This window comes from Tribolium madens, unplaced genomic scaffold, assembly GCF_015345945.1.
Source record: "Tribolium madens isolate multiple individuals breed KSU strain unplaced genomic scaffold, Tmad_KSU_1.1 Scaffold_96;HRSCAF=242;Tcas5.2_LG5, whole genome shotgun sequence".
Taxonomy (NCBI): domain Eukaryota; kingdom Metazoa; phylum Arthropoda; class Insecta; order Coleoptera; family Tenebrionidae; genus Tribolium; species Tribolium madens.
Window position 1 is genome coordinate 4,025,774 of NW_025401068.1, and position 14,445 is coordinate 4,040,218.

General features: G+C 31.8%; 3 protein-coding genes and 1 long non-coding RNA gene across 4 annotated transcripts in view; 2 read left to right on the forward strand and 2 right to left on the reverse strand.

Moving 5' to 3' along the window:
- The window catches only part of LOC123012404 (whirlin), a 62,924-nt gene extending 55,774 nt beyond the window's left edge, over positions 1-7,150 (forward strand). The window contains exons 16-17 of the mRNA XM_044410289.1: positions 2,714-2,980; positions 4,975-7,150. Coding sequence (XP_044266224.1) covers positions 2,714-2,980; positions 4,975-5,196 — 489 coding nt within the window. The 3' untranslated portion in view covers positions 5,197-7,150. The remainder of the gene's footprint in view (positions 1-2,713; positions 2,981-4,974) is intronic.
- On the reverse strand, positions 4,870-7,272 carry LOC123012406. Its single transcript, XR_006413214.1, has 2 exons — positions 7,178-7,272; positions 4,870-5,316 (listed from the first exon to the last, which is right to left on the reverse strand). It is a non-coding gene; the product is annotated as an uncharacterized LOC123012406 (long non-coding RNA).
- A 130-nt stretch (positions 7,273-7,402) lies between these two features.
- LOC123013026 (metallophosphoesterase 1) lies at positions 7,403-8,983 on the forward strand. The gene is made up of 6 exons (XM_044411316.1): positions 7,403-7,585; positions 7,692-8,044; positions 8,095-8,261; positions 8,311-8,393; positions 8,449-8,715; positions 8,765-8,983. The coding sequence occupies exons 1-6, from the start codon at positions 7,481-7,483 to the stop codon at positions 8,903-8,905; spliced, it is 1,116 nt and encodes a 371-aa protein (XP_044267251.1). The 5' UTR covers positions 7,403-7,480; the 3' UTR covers positions 8,906-8,983.
- Positions 8,984-13,120: 4,137 nt separating this feature from the next.
- On the reverse strand, positions 13,121-14,073 carry LOC123013122 (cytochrome b5). Its single transcript, XM_044411472.1, has 2 exons — positions 13,662-14,073; positions 13,121-13,604 (listed from the first exon to the last, which is right to left on the reverse strand). The coding sequence occupies exons 1-2, from the start codon at positions 13,854-13,856 to the stop codon at positions 13,419-13,421; spliced, it is 381 nt and encodes a 126-aa protein (XP_044267407.1). The 5' UTR covers positions 13,857-14,073; the 3' UTR covers positions 13,121-13,418.
- Positions 14,074-14,445: the final 372 nt, after the last annotated feature.

Here is a 14,445-nt window from a genome sequence, read left to right on the forward strand (position 1 = left end):
TGGTGTATTTTATTATATGACAACAATACTATCAACAAAGCTTTTGTTCAAGCCGAGGGCATATTTTAAATTTGAATAATGCAAGAGTGGAAATAGTGATTCATCACAAACACCCACTACAATCTTCACCAAATTCAACAACAATTTTCCAAGCCTATAAATCGTGATGTCAGAAACATGACAACCCGATTGGCATATTTAGCGTTTTCTTTTTATCTTCTTTTCTATCTAAATGTTGTAGTTTTGTGAATTGTCTAATCACTTTCATTCAAACACTGAAACAAAATTACACAAGCAAATCTAAATAAATTGGGGCGTTCCTTGCTTCACGAGGTACAACTTTAGTATCAAGAAATAACTTTCATCGTCCACACAGCATGGGGCATGCTAATTTATACATAGATTTAGTGCACTGTCTTGGGAAGAAAATGAAATCGATCAAAGAGCACAAAACATGTTTTTTGCAATCAAGAAACTCTTTGATCTTATTTCATTTTTGCGATATTTTTAGTATGAGGTAGTTGTGTGGTTTGTTTTCTGGGTTTTTAATCCCAATTCAAATTCATTTATAGTGCTTATTATTAGAGATAGACAGTTGCAAAAATTCGGTTTGCGGTTTGTGTACTACTCGTTCGTTATGGTTAATGAAAGTTTATCGAAACGAGATTTCTACAATCAAATAAATTGATGTTTTTGAAATACCTCGACTTTAAAAAATTCTTTATTAACCTACCGAGCGTAGTCAAGCTGTTTCATTTATGATTAAATGATAATACGATGAGAGTTGGTTTATATCGTTAGTAGACTATGTGGGAACGTATTTAATTAATGCGTATCGATACTTTATTAGTACCTACCATATTTTACAACAAATTATGTTTGGTTTTGAGCTCTAATAATAATCTCGTTGCAAAGTTGAAGGTAAACAAATAGTAATTTCAAGTTTTTTTTTTATTTCTTACTTTTTTGTATTGATTGAATGTGACGTGGTTACAAATTTTATAATTTTATGGAGGTAATAAAATGGAGGATCTGGCCAAGACCTGTTTCATAAATTCAGGGAACATCTACCGGAGTTTTGTTCTATTTGCCGTTTAGAGAAATGGTAATTAAGGCCGATTTAATTTTTAATAAAAATGAACCAAAAAAAGACGCGAATTGAGTATTTATTAAAATATCATTCGATTTAAATTTTAAATTAGAAAGACGGTGAAATCATCTGCCATAGTTACGAAAAATATCCGGTATTTGAATAAATAATTTTTTGTTCAAAATTGCTGACTTTTGAAGCTTCCAAACAAGATTTTTTGGACACGGAAGTTGGGTACGATTTATTGATTAAAACTCTTCCATAATAAATATTTTTCAAGGTAAAGACGATTTTTGAAGCAATTTTTAATCGCCAAACGCTTTAGTTGTAGGCTGAAACCCAAACAAAAAAATCCTTATTTATTTTTTGTAACAGCAAGGAATAAATTTAATATTTTTCAGTTTTTATTATAATGATTGACCATGATATTTCTTATTAAGACCTGTCAAAACCAAATAATCTAAGGAAAAGATATTTGGAATTTATTAACGAAGATGTGCAAAACGCAGTAGTGAATTCATTAATGTTTTTTCATGTTAAAAGTAGGGAAGAGGCTTTAGCTATAAGTTTGGTTTAAAAAAATAATGTTTTGGAAAACAAAAATTCTTAGTGTATAACGTTACACAAAATGTATCAATTGCAAAGTCACAAATTACAACAAAATAATTAGTAAATTTACACAAGTCATTCGATTTTATAAGGACATTTTTCAATAAAAAATTGGTACTTTTACTCGTATTCAGCCTATACTCATACTAGAAAAAAACGAAGTTTTTGGAAAATTTCATAACGTTTTGAATTGCTAATTTGTGTTTTTGTGCAAAAGTAAAATATTTTGAAATCTGTTTAATCATCTAAAACGATAAAACAATTATAAATTAGAAGTACATTTTATTTATTTATCCTAGCTCTAGGTTTGTGGAATATTTTTTAATAATGTTTCAAATTTTATTTAATTTATCTACATATGTTTTAATTCTTTTTTATTTGAAGATTTAATTTCACAAACGACAAGGTCTATTAAAGTTAACGAGTGGATAAATTCTTGGATTGCATTGTTACAGGCATGTCAACGATTGTTTCTAACAGACCATTAAATTTTACTACCGTTAGTGAAATCAGGTCTATCTCATCCAAACCTACACATTTTTAAAACAAAATTTGAGACAAAAATAAAGCTCTTATGTGGAAGAAACCATGTATTTTTATTTTCTTCGTCTAAAGTAAAATTTACAACCGAGACCAAGTAAAGATAAAAGTTTCTATACTGTACTCAATCTTTATTACCTATAAAACGTTTCGACCAACCGAATATGTGTCTTTCAATAACTAAAAATGGTTCTGGAACTTTCTACATCCTCTAGAAACTGAAATCTCGAAAAGTGTGACAAGCACCAATCTTGCACGAAATTAAAAATAAACAAATAATTGTCACACAAGATATCACTTTCCCATCATCCAGGTCACCACAAAGATAAAAAGTATGCGTTTTATGTCGTGTTAATTCTTATTCATTGTCACAATAATCGGCTCGAATTTCTCCATGTAAAAGTCGAGTTGAAACTCGATGAGCCAACTCTCATCTCATCTCGTTAAATGGGCATTTTAATGAATGCGTTTTAGGAATTGGCACACAAGTTATCGCGGAGCTTCGACATGAAGGACGAGCAGGCCCTTTTGGAGGGCGAGGGCTGCATGCGCCGCCACCAGTCCATGCAGCGGCTGGCCCGCGACGGCGGCGCCGATGGACAGCGCGAGGCCGCTAGAGTAATCCAGGACGAGGAGGGCAATCTGCGGGTCACGGTGAAGAAGACAAAGCCCATTCTGGGGATAGCCATCGAAGGCGGCGCCAACACGAAGCATCCTCTGCCGAGAATCATCAACATAAATGTAAGAAAGACTTCCTGTGTACATTTTAGGTTTTAATCCCCACATATTGCAATTATGACACAGCCTAATGCATTCAGTGTAAGTAGTTATCGCGTACATACAGCTACTTAATTGCTATAAATAAGAGAATTTGTGCGATGAAGTGAAGATCGTGACAGTAGTTAAAGGACTTTATTGGTGAGAAATCGCTGACAGCGTATTATAACTTGTACACGGGTACATGTTAAAGTACCTACCGCTCATTACCGACCAACTTGAGGCTTAAGCTTATATGTTGAGATTTTTAACGCGATGAAACTTTGTAAAGAACGGTGGGAAAATGCTGCCGAGATGCGGAATTTACACAAATCCATTTTTTTGATTTATAAAAGGCGATAAAGGGAAGAAATAGAACATGTTGAATATAAACCATCGATTTTTTAGTCGCTACGTGCCATTTGTATAAATCACAATACCAGTAAATTCTAATATCATGAAGATGGTAACCGTGTATGAAACTATGATCCTGACATACTTTAAATTGCATATTGATAATTCGATTCATAAAAATTAAAAACATCTTTTTCACCTTAATTACTGTTCACAAAAGTTATGGCTTTTAACTAAAATTGACAGGTTATACGCATAATTTTAGGGTATTACAGATTATGCCAAATAATAACTAATAGTGAAAAAAAATCTAATAAAAGTTTGTTAGTTACCGAGATATACCGTGTTGAATATACTACACTGGCCAACACGGGATTTTGGACGATTTATGATTCGACTGACATAAAAATGTAAAACGGGCCTTAGGCAACTTACCTCACCTACGTTTTTTGTAATTTTTATCCTGATAGCTAGAGAATCTTTTCTCAACAAATCAAAATAATTTATTAAACTTATATAAAAACACGTAATGTTGGCATTATTGTTGAATTATTATTGAAAATCGACGCCAAAAGTATTTTGATTCAAAAATTTTATTAAAATCATAGATTTTTGAAAATTAAAGAACATTTGAAGAACGTCCTTTCCAGTTATTAGAAATTTTGTATACATTTAAAAATAAAACCTTTCTTCTATAATTTTGGCAGTTGTTGGCTTATTTGTTTTTAAAAGATGCCTAATCGAAAATATATCTTAATTTTTTAGCTACCTGATTTTATTGGTTATTAATGTTGAAAATGTTTGATAAAGTAACAATTGTTTTTTCGAAAATACCTTGAATTTAAACTTTTTTCGTTGCAATTTTCAAAATCCTGCGCGCATGTTATAATCTCAGTTACAAAATTCAAAACTCAAATTGCTTGACGGGTAATTAGTTTAATCAGTATTTTTTTAAACTTTCACCACCACAAACTTTCACCAAGTATCCAAAATGACAAAATTCTTTTTTGGGAAATTTGATGATCAACTTTGTTTATTTACAATATCGTGTAGCTAACATGCAAATGTAATTTCCAAATAAGAAATGAGTTGAATCATTTATTTCCATCGTATGTTTTTGCTTTAAAAAATAAGTGTGTTAATAGTAATATAAATTGTATGTGCATGTATCTACTTAATTATTAATTGAAAAATCTGACACTTTAATTACACGTTAGATAAGACGTTTACCATTTAAAGTCGTTGTTTTCCAAACAATAAACCTTTGAATGAATGCCATCTGAACGTTTATTAAAGTCTAGTGTTACAACCCGAGTGTCATATCCAACAAAGCGAACAGGAAAATGGGACATGACTGCTTTCCAATTCATTTCTTTATTTTGTATAAACAAGTTCAACTCAAATAAACAACTTCTGAACAATTGAACTGTGCCAAAGGTCGCGCAATAAACGTATAATAAGCTTTAACGTTCAAAAAACTGGTAAAACCTCAATTTTATAGTCAAATAAAATCTCCGTTGTCTGAATCCCACCGCGTATGTCAAAAGTCAACACGAGGGTGTAATTTTATTCTGAAGTAGAAATTAAGTGGGAGTTTCGCAACTCATGTGCATGATTTAATACAGGAAAACGGGGCTGCGTACAGCGCGGGAGGCTTGGAAGTGGGCCAGTTGATCCTCCAGGTGGACGGCACTCGTGTCGAGGGCCTCCAGCACCAAGACGTTGCCCGCCTCATTGCGGAGTCATTTGCGCGGCGAGACCGCGACGACATCGAGTTCCTGGTCGTTGAGGCGAAGAAGAGCAACATGGAGCCGAAACCGACGGCTCTTATCTTCCTAGAAGCCTAACACTTGCTTAGCCTCCCCGCTAGCGACCCTCCGGGTCCCAGCAACGTCACCGACTGAACTCTACTGCTACATATCATTGTATCATCAAGCGAGATTCCTTTGTTGGGCTGCGATTATCGTCTGGAACAATGAAATCTCGTGTAGGAGTAGTAGGTGGAGGGCTGTACCCGTTTGGAACACGTGGAGAGAACATTAGTTTCTTGCGAGCTGAGGGCATTGTTAAAGACTGAATTAATTTTTCGTGTTTTTCGAATGATTCGGGGGTTTGGAAAAAACGGGTACAGTTCTTTTTAGAATCAATATAATATGCATTCAAACCATTGTATTAAAACATCAGACTCATTAATTGTTACTTGTTGTGTACAGCTTTAGTATTACGCTTTCGTTGTAAGCAAATGGTTGTGCATATTATAGAGGGTCACTCGTCAAATACTGGTATTTGGCTGTGGCTTCGGTGACACCAATAGCGAATTCTAGAGGGAGAGGCACTTCTATATCACTCAAATGTACATACACAAAATTATATTGAGAGAAATATATCAAATTTTATTTTGTAAAAATGCAGTATTAACAAACAACGTCTAGCTAAATAATAGCTGTGCCAAAGTAAGCGAGCCTTAGTGAAAAACTGTTCGCTTCATCACTTTTATGTTAGTCATATAAAAAACAGAAGTTCCAGAAAGTGCACATTTATTTTCAATTTCCAATTGATTATTTTTGGAATTGCTGAAAAAATTCACGAAAAATTCAATGTCTGCCTTCACTGCATTTTGCAAAGCACTGTTGATTTTGTGCGCTGATGTAAATAATGTTATTTAATTTAGGACTTAAGTGCGTGATTATCTACTTTAAGTAGAGGAAATAGAGAGTAGAAATAGAGCTTAAAGCTGAGACATCAGAAATATTTATACTAAAACTAAATTCGTTGCGTCTTTATACAGATTGGTGATTTACAAAATGTAGCAATAAATAGCAAACAGTTTGTCATATCGGAGTATATTCTAAAGTGTTTTACATACAATTCATGAAAACATACTGTTGATCAATCTGTACAAAAACTGCAGAAATTTAGCTGTTATTGTTGCAAACCTGCATCGGCTAAAATTAAATGTATATAGATATATTAGGTGCTACATAACATTCATTTATTTCATGAAGATTTGTAAATTTTATTACTCTATTAACTAAGTTATCTATTTACTAATGTTAATAACTGTTGTTAAATGACGTGCGATTTTAATAATTATAACGAATCAGGGAATAATGTTACATTTATCTTGAATTAGTTGTTTGTTTCATTTTTAATGTTTACGTTTGTTGAATGAGAAAATTGATTATCGTTAATGTTAAACACTACAGTTAGCCAAGCTGAAGTTGCTTATTCCATAGGTTTTGAAATGATATTTAAAGATTATAGACTGTAATGTTTTACATAATTCGTAGCAGTCCTTCCCTTATTTTTTCAATCATTGTAAAATTATTGACGAATGACCAACAACCCATTGTAGTGTGCCAACTCCAGTAAAGAAACACATAGATTTAATTAAAAATAATGCGCTTCTAACAGTCGATTTACAAAGTAGCATTTTTCCATCACTTTTTATTTTTATATTGGTCACTAAATACAAATATTATACAACCTCGAAGGCTTATTCAGATTTTTCCAAACATTTGTTACGTTTTTTGGCAATCATTTTCACTTACAAAAACTTTGATGATTATAAAAATGACACGAATTAAAATCTTATTGTAATAGGTATGCACACGTGGAGGAAAATAAATATTAATTACCAAATTGTATATAATCCAAAAATTTACTATTATAAAATAGATCTGTTGTTTTATCGTTAGATTTGAATTGTTATTTTTGTCTGATCCTTTATTTATAAATACGTAAACTTAAGTGAATGCCACAATCACATTAATTAAAATTGTTTTACACTGTTCATACGCAATTTTAATAAAGAATGAAAATACTTACGATTTATTTTTGTAGTTTAAACCCTTTTTGAGCATTCGACAACTTCCTTTGGTTTTTGGGTAATTCCTTGATAAAAAATACTTTTCACTTATTTATTTGCATTTGCATAATTATCTTATCGATTATCTTATCGTATTGGATCAATAAATTTAACATTGCTATCTAATATTTACTTCTTTGTATATTATCTAAATTTTATTAGTATCTCTTAAATTATAAAAACATAATTAATATTTTCTTGGATTTTTTAGTTTGAATTTTAGGGATTTTGGCGGCAATTTTGACGCTTGACATTTCTTCAGCATGAGAACGCGCTCAAATGTTAGTTTCAACATAAAAACGTTTGTGGGCATTACCTGTTTGTTCCTTTACTGCGAATACATTATTTACTACGTTGTAATAAGTTCTGTGAGTATTTACACCTACTTTCCACACATAAATTTGTATGTCTGAAAGAAACAAAAAAGTGTGGTTATGTTCCCTGGTTTTGCAAATTGATTTTTGTTTATTTTAGTGCAAGTGGCCAGAGCTGAACCCTGATAATGAGGACCCAACAATCAAGAAAACGAATTATGACCCTGTCAAAGTCATGGTACTTGCAGATACACATTTATTGGGCTCACGAAATGGTCATTGGTTTGACAAATTGCGTCGCGAATGGCAAATGCATAGGGCGTTTCAGACCGCGATGAGTTTGTTTAAGCCTGATTTGGTGTTTGTCTTGGGGGACTTGACTGATGAGGGCCTTTACTGCAGCGACGCGGAGTTTGAGTATTACGTTAAAAGGTTCTATAGCTTGTTTGCTGTGCCAGAAACAACCAAGTTGTATGTGGTTGTGGGGAATCACGATATAGGGTTTCACTACAGGTTTTCACTTGTTTCATTTTTGCAACAAAGTTACGTTGAGTTTTCAACAGGGTTAGTCCGTATTTAAATCAGAGATTTGTGGCTGCATTCAATGCTCCTGCAATTCAGTTAATAAGTGTGAAAGGTAACCATTTTGTGCTAGTCAACAGTATGGCTTTAGAGGGCGATGGGTGCTTTTTATGCAAACCAGCGGAACAACAATTGACAAGGATTGAAAGTAATTATCTATTCCTTGGTATAATTTACCTTAAATTTCAATCTTTCAGAAAAATTAAAGTGTACTAAAGGTGACTATAGTGGCAAATGTGACTCAAAACTTGACATTTACAGTAAACCAATTCTTATGCAGGTAAGCAAGTTTTATGTTAAATATTATTTCAAATGAGTTTTTACAACTTTTCCAGCATTACCCACTTTATAGAAAATCAGACATGGAATGTGACGATTTTGACGCAGCCCCTGATCCGATAAAACGTGAACGTTTCCGTGAAAGATGGGAATGCCTGAGTAAAGAAGCTACAACACAGCTTTTAAACCAAATTAAACCCAGGTTGGCCTTATCAGGCCATACTCATCATGGGTGCACAAGACCACTACCAAACGGTGATGGGATTGAAATCACTTTATCAAGTTTTAGTTGGAGAAACAAAGAAAATCCTAACTTTGGACTTGTAAGAATTTTCTTTCCTAATTTACTGAAGTCGATAACAATTCTTTCAGGGTGTTTTTACTCCAAATAATTACGCTTTTACAAAATGTGAGATGCCAAAAGAATTTACTGTTATTGCTTTATATATTATTGGAGTGATTTTGTTGTTGCTTTGGCTGATCTGTACGAAGTATAAATACAAGTTGCGCTGACGTTTCTGCCCCTTTTGGGGCTAATTGAGGATCCATTTTGTGTCGTGTAGTCATTAAAAGTATTTTTTTATCTGGTTATGCTTTTTTAAATTTTTTCTTTAGTATGTTTTTTTATTTATTTTGTTGTTTTTCGAGTAATATATTCATTACTTGAGTCTTTTTTGTTTAAATCCTATAATATTTTACAAATCTGTAAAAATAAAACTGAAATATATTTAAATACCTAGCTTGGATTTGTGATAAGTAAATGAAGAATATGCTTATGCGGACGCTTATTTTTTATATAATTTATGTTGCACAGTTTATTTTCATGTTTGTTATTTCTATTTTAAAAGCTTCATATAAATAACAAACGTGTGCCAAATTAAATTTTCTTGTTCAAACCTGAACATTAAATGTTGTAGTTGCAAAAAGTAGTATTTTTTAAAGACTGATTGTGCTACATTTTTTTGCAAAGGTGTTGTAAATGTCTACAAAAAGAAATATTTTTGTACTAAATATTTTACCGTAGTGTTTTTTCTGTATAGTTACCTATACAAATACAATTGTAAATAGTCTTTGTGTGGTATTAGAAGAATAAAAATATTACTATATCTGCGCATTTCTACTAATAAAAATGCGATAAAAGTAGACTCCAATTAATTTTAGTCTCCTTTAAATTAAACTATTCTTGATAAAATGCATCTCGCAAAACTAAATACGCAGATTGTTAAAGCCCAAAATTAGAATTCCATATTAACCTATTTCAATATCTCTGAACTTTGATTATTATAGATACCAACTTTCAAGCCATTTTGTAAGTGTGGGTTAAATAATAATTTGGTTTAAACAAAAACGATGGAATTTTTTTTAGATTAATAAAGGTAAAATTGTTTATTAATTCTCCATAAATAAATGTTTACTTAATTATCTAGTTCATTACTAGTCGTGTAAAAAACCATAATTGGTGTTAATACAAAGTTATCAATTAAAGATTATAAAACTGACAAAATTACAATTTTTACAAGTAGGTGTAATAAATCATTTATGACGAAATTCAACAGTTTATAAATATTTTATTTGCCAAAAGATATCTTCGTTTCTTTTATCTCAGTTTATATATTTTTAATTGCGGAATTCCAACAATATTTCTCCACCCAAATGTCGATAGCTTTGGAAATATTTAATCAAGGTTACGTGAATAACCCTTCCGTTTTTGCTATTCATGTTTTACGTAAATCGGTATTTTTTATTTTGATATGAGTGTATGCAGCAATACTTGTTACAAATTTTTTTGGGAAAAAAACAAGATGTTTTTCTCCGGCCACTGGACCAGTGGATGTTCGTATAGTAACCATATCGATCACGACAATTTTTGCGTAATAAACTTATAAATCAACAAATTTTTGATTATTTGTTGCTAACAAGATAAAAAACAAACAATATGAAACCGACGCTATATCACTTTTGAAAAGTCATTGTTGCTCAACAGCAGGAGTGATAATTATGAGAAAAGTCCAGAAAATTCATTTTTAAGGCAGGGGTCAGATTAAGGAAATGTTTGGTTATTTATTCTTAACTGATCGACAAGAGCAACCTCTACTTTAGGTAATAATGACAATAATATTGAAATGTGCAAAATGTAATCGGGTGAACCCTTTCAAAATTGAATCAACAATTATTAGATCAAGAATTTCAAGTTTCAATAATATTTATGTTAAAAGATCACTTAATTTCAAGTTAATTTCTCACACTTGAACCTTTTTTTCATTAATTTTATTTTTAGTGAATGTTTTTAAATAAACCAACGTTTAAACAGCCCCTCACTGTTTTCATTTATTTTATATTTAAATTCGTTCGTTTTTCTTTCCGTTCCGTTGGCGGAATTTTTTTTCTTCAGTTGATAGTAATTTTCAATTTTCTAAAATCACATTTGCAATACGGATATGTGTTTGCAAACAGATCAAAGTCCTAACTTTATTCAAATGACTTATGAAAATACTATTGATAAAACGTTTGCTTTTTTATTGAAATTTGTGTATTTTTTTGGCAGTTGTATTCGCGTTTTATTAAATCATGTTGAAAAAACTACAATGAAACTAGAATTTATATTTATCACAACTCACAACGGACGACACTTTTCTGGTTTTGATTACATATTTTGAGATACTGAGTCATTGAACTGTCCTATACATATTTTTATTGTAATTTTTACACAGAATTTTGAAAAACTTAAAAAAAATATTGTGAACCATCCTGCACATACTACCTACAATAAATCTCCTAGATTGTTTAAAATATGAAGTAACTTCAAACATTTTTTCAGTATGTTTCGAGACGAGGCCTTCTCAAAGACATCAAAAATAGTTAATCAACTGAAATTTATGAGCTTCTCGTAAAACTTCTACCAAAAAACTTTGTGAATTTTGTGTTTTATTAGTTATTATTTCCAGGTTATCAAAATTTTTAGTTTCTTGCATTTTACTCAAATAGATATAATAAAGGTGTTGCGCCTTTGTCCCACTAGTCGTGAGTTATCAACACAATCAACCTACATACAAATTTACGTTTTCTGTTTTTTAACCACAGAGTATTTTTATGATCATTTTATAAACATTTAATTCAGATTAATGAGATGCTGACTTAGTGTATGACCCATGTCATATTAAATCAAATTTTCAGATGAATCTTTGTGATTTCATTCAATTTCATTCTTAGAACATTAATTCAAAGCGTGTTTATTTATACAGGGCTTTCATTTCAAAAGGATCCAGTCTCAATAACTTTTGACATTGAGTAAATGTATTTTCAAGCAAAAACAGGTTGATTAGGATCCCGAGGGGGAAGTTGAAAACCAACATTAGTTACATTTTAAGTTTCATCCGCTAGTCGCTAGCCCCCCTACTTTAAAATTTTAAATGGCACCCCCTACTTTTTAGAACGTTTTCGGAAAGAGAAAAAATTAGCGTCTCTAAATGTAAAAGAAAAATTTTTTTGGCGATTTGTTCTTCAGTTAGGGGTGGTTTAATTTTTGAAATTTTTAGTCCTAGTAGCCTTTGATTGAACTCAATTTAATTTAAGTAAAAAATATGTAGATTTGGGTTGCGATGGGAGAGTTTAAAAACAACATTAAAACGTTTTACGTTTCATCCCCTAGTCGCTAGCCACCCCTACTTTAGAATTTTAAATAGCACCCCCTACTTTTTGAAACATTTTCAGAAAGGGAATGAATGAGCGCATCTAACTGTAAAAGAAAAAAATTTTTTTGTCGATTCGTTTTTTTAGTTAATTGTGGTTTAATTTTTGAAATTTTTAGTCCTAGTAGCTTTTGATTCAACTCGATTTAATTTAAATAAAAATAATTTTTTAATTAACTGAACTGTCAAATGGTAAATTTTCGCACCACCGCCTTCTTAATAAAATGTGTTAGATGACACATAATCAAAGTTAAAGGCTACTAGGACTGATTAAAATTTCTAATAATAAAACTACCCCTAACTCAAAAACGAATCGACAAAATATTTTTTTTCATTTACGATTAGATAAGCTTTTTTCCACCCCTTTCAAAAATGTTTCAAAAAGTTGGAGGGGCTCTTTAAAATTGTAAAGTAAGGGTGGTTAGTGACTAGGGGATGAAACCTAAAACGTATTTAATGTTGGTTTTGAATTCTCCCATCGCAATCCAAATCGACATATTTTTTATTTAAATTAAATTGAGTTCAATCAAAGGCTACCAGGATTAAAAATTTCAAAAATTACACCACCCCTAACTGAAAAACAAATCGACAAAAAAAATTTCTTTGACATTTAGAGACGCTGATTTTTTCTCTTTCCGAAAACGTTCTAAAAAGTAGGGGGTGCCATTTAAAATTTTAAAGTAGGGGTGGCTAGCGACTAGGGGATGAAACTTAAAATGTAACTAATGTTGGTTTTCAACTTCCCCCTCGGGATCTTAATCGAGCTGTTTTTGCTTGAAAATACATTTCCTCAAGTCAAAAGTTATTGAGACTGGATCCTTTTGAAATGAAAGCCCTGTATATTTTTTCACATTATAAAGTTTTAAATGTGTTTTGACCTATAATATTATTAGTCCATGTAAACAAAATTATTGATTTTGGATTTTGATCATAAGGTTTCGAGATTACATATCACTCATATTACCTTTCTTGCTTGTTTCCGATTTCATTAATTTTTGACCTTGTTTAACCGAAATAAAACTAGTTAATATATTTATAATGGAGAATATATTTTCGTATAAAATACTGAATAATTTACAGAGGTAGGTGTCCAATAGCGATAAAAATACGTACAAAACATAAATAAATCAATACTGACAATAAGACTAATCCTACTTAGCTTATAATTACAAATTAAATATAAATAATAAATAAATGTACAAAATTATATAACTAGCTATCGCGCCACTGACATTTGACTCGCTGAACTTGGCAACAAAACTGATATTCGGTGTGTTTCCAAGTAGTAACTAATGGACGAATTCATGAGGGTTTTAAACACTAATCTAAGAAGCGATCTATTCGGGAATATCACTAATATTGAAACCTCCCGGCTTTCTGAAAATCCTTTCATGCATGGGGAGTTCCCCGATTTCGAACCGACTGAGGGCCCTAAGGGCTTGCTTGCTATGGCCGGAGCCTCGGAAAGCCACACTGGCATCGCGGCCGGCGTATTCCAGTAAAATGTCGCCGCCTCCAGGATGCTGAAGCAATAAATTTATCATTAATTTCAAAAATCACAAAAATTGATTGTTAATTACCTCATCGAGGAAATCAGTGATGTCGTATACTCTGTCGTAGATAATTATCCAGCAATCGTTGGCGTTATCATGCCAGGAGACTTCTTCCATTGTTATGAGGCGTTCTTCTGGGAGCTTCACCGGCGTGCTGTACCGGACTATGGCCAGGGCGGAGGAGAAAAACCCGGAGTTTAGGACTGAAGATATCTTGGCCATTTTTGCACAATTTAATAACACAACACCACTTGTTACACCTATCGAACTCTATCAAGGAATGATTGGATAGTTCGATGTCCGCGCTGCTTAAATAGGCGAGTTTCTTGTCTGATGAAAGATTTTTGGCGAATTACTTTACGATTTCACGCTTAGCTATCGGACGTCCACGAGATTAATCAAGAAGTCTGCTGAGTGCGTAGATAATCGTTAGATGTGTTGTAATAACTATTTTGAATGTAATCATAACAACTTTTTGCACGTATTTTTTGATTTTTTTCAACGTATTTGTTGAGAGATGTTATTTCATCTTGTTGGGAAAGTTATTTCTTGGATTTTTTACTTGCGTGGTGTCACACGTAAACAGGAATTGATTTACGCGATTGAATTATCAAAATATTTTCTTCGATATGGTGTGATATAAATACGTAAATCTAATTTTATTTTGTTTTAAGTTTACATTATGATTCTTTGTTTGCTTGATTTTTTCACATTTTTGTAGATAATTGTGACGAAAAATGTTGTGAAAATTTAGATGGACGTAATTGTTATAAATTATTATTAGATTTAAATTTATTTCTGTCAAAACTGT

Bases quoted from the DNA above. Each gene is read 5' to 3' on its own strand.
- LOC123013026 (XM_044411316.1), top strand. From the start codon at position 7,481: ATGAGAACGCGCTCAAATGTTAGTTTCAACATAAAAACGTTTGTGGGC. The intron at 8,262-8,310 runs GTAATTATCTAT...TCAATCTTTCAG, and splicing joins ACAATTGACAAGGATTGAAA to AAAAATTAAAGTGTACTAAA. The intron at 8,716-8,764 runs GTAAGAATTTTC...CAATTCTTTCAG, and splicing joins AAAATCCTAACTTTGGACTT to GGTGTTTTTACTCCAAATAA.
- LOC123013122 (XM_044411472.1), bottom strand. From the start codon at position 13,856: ATGGCCAAGATATCTTCAGTCCTAAACTCCGGGTTTTTCTCCTCCGCC. The intron at 13,605-13,661 runs GTAATTAACAAT...TTATTGCTTCAG, and splicing joins TCACTGATTTCCTCGATGAG to CATCCTGGAGGCGGCGACAT.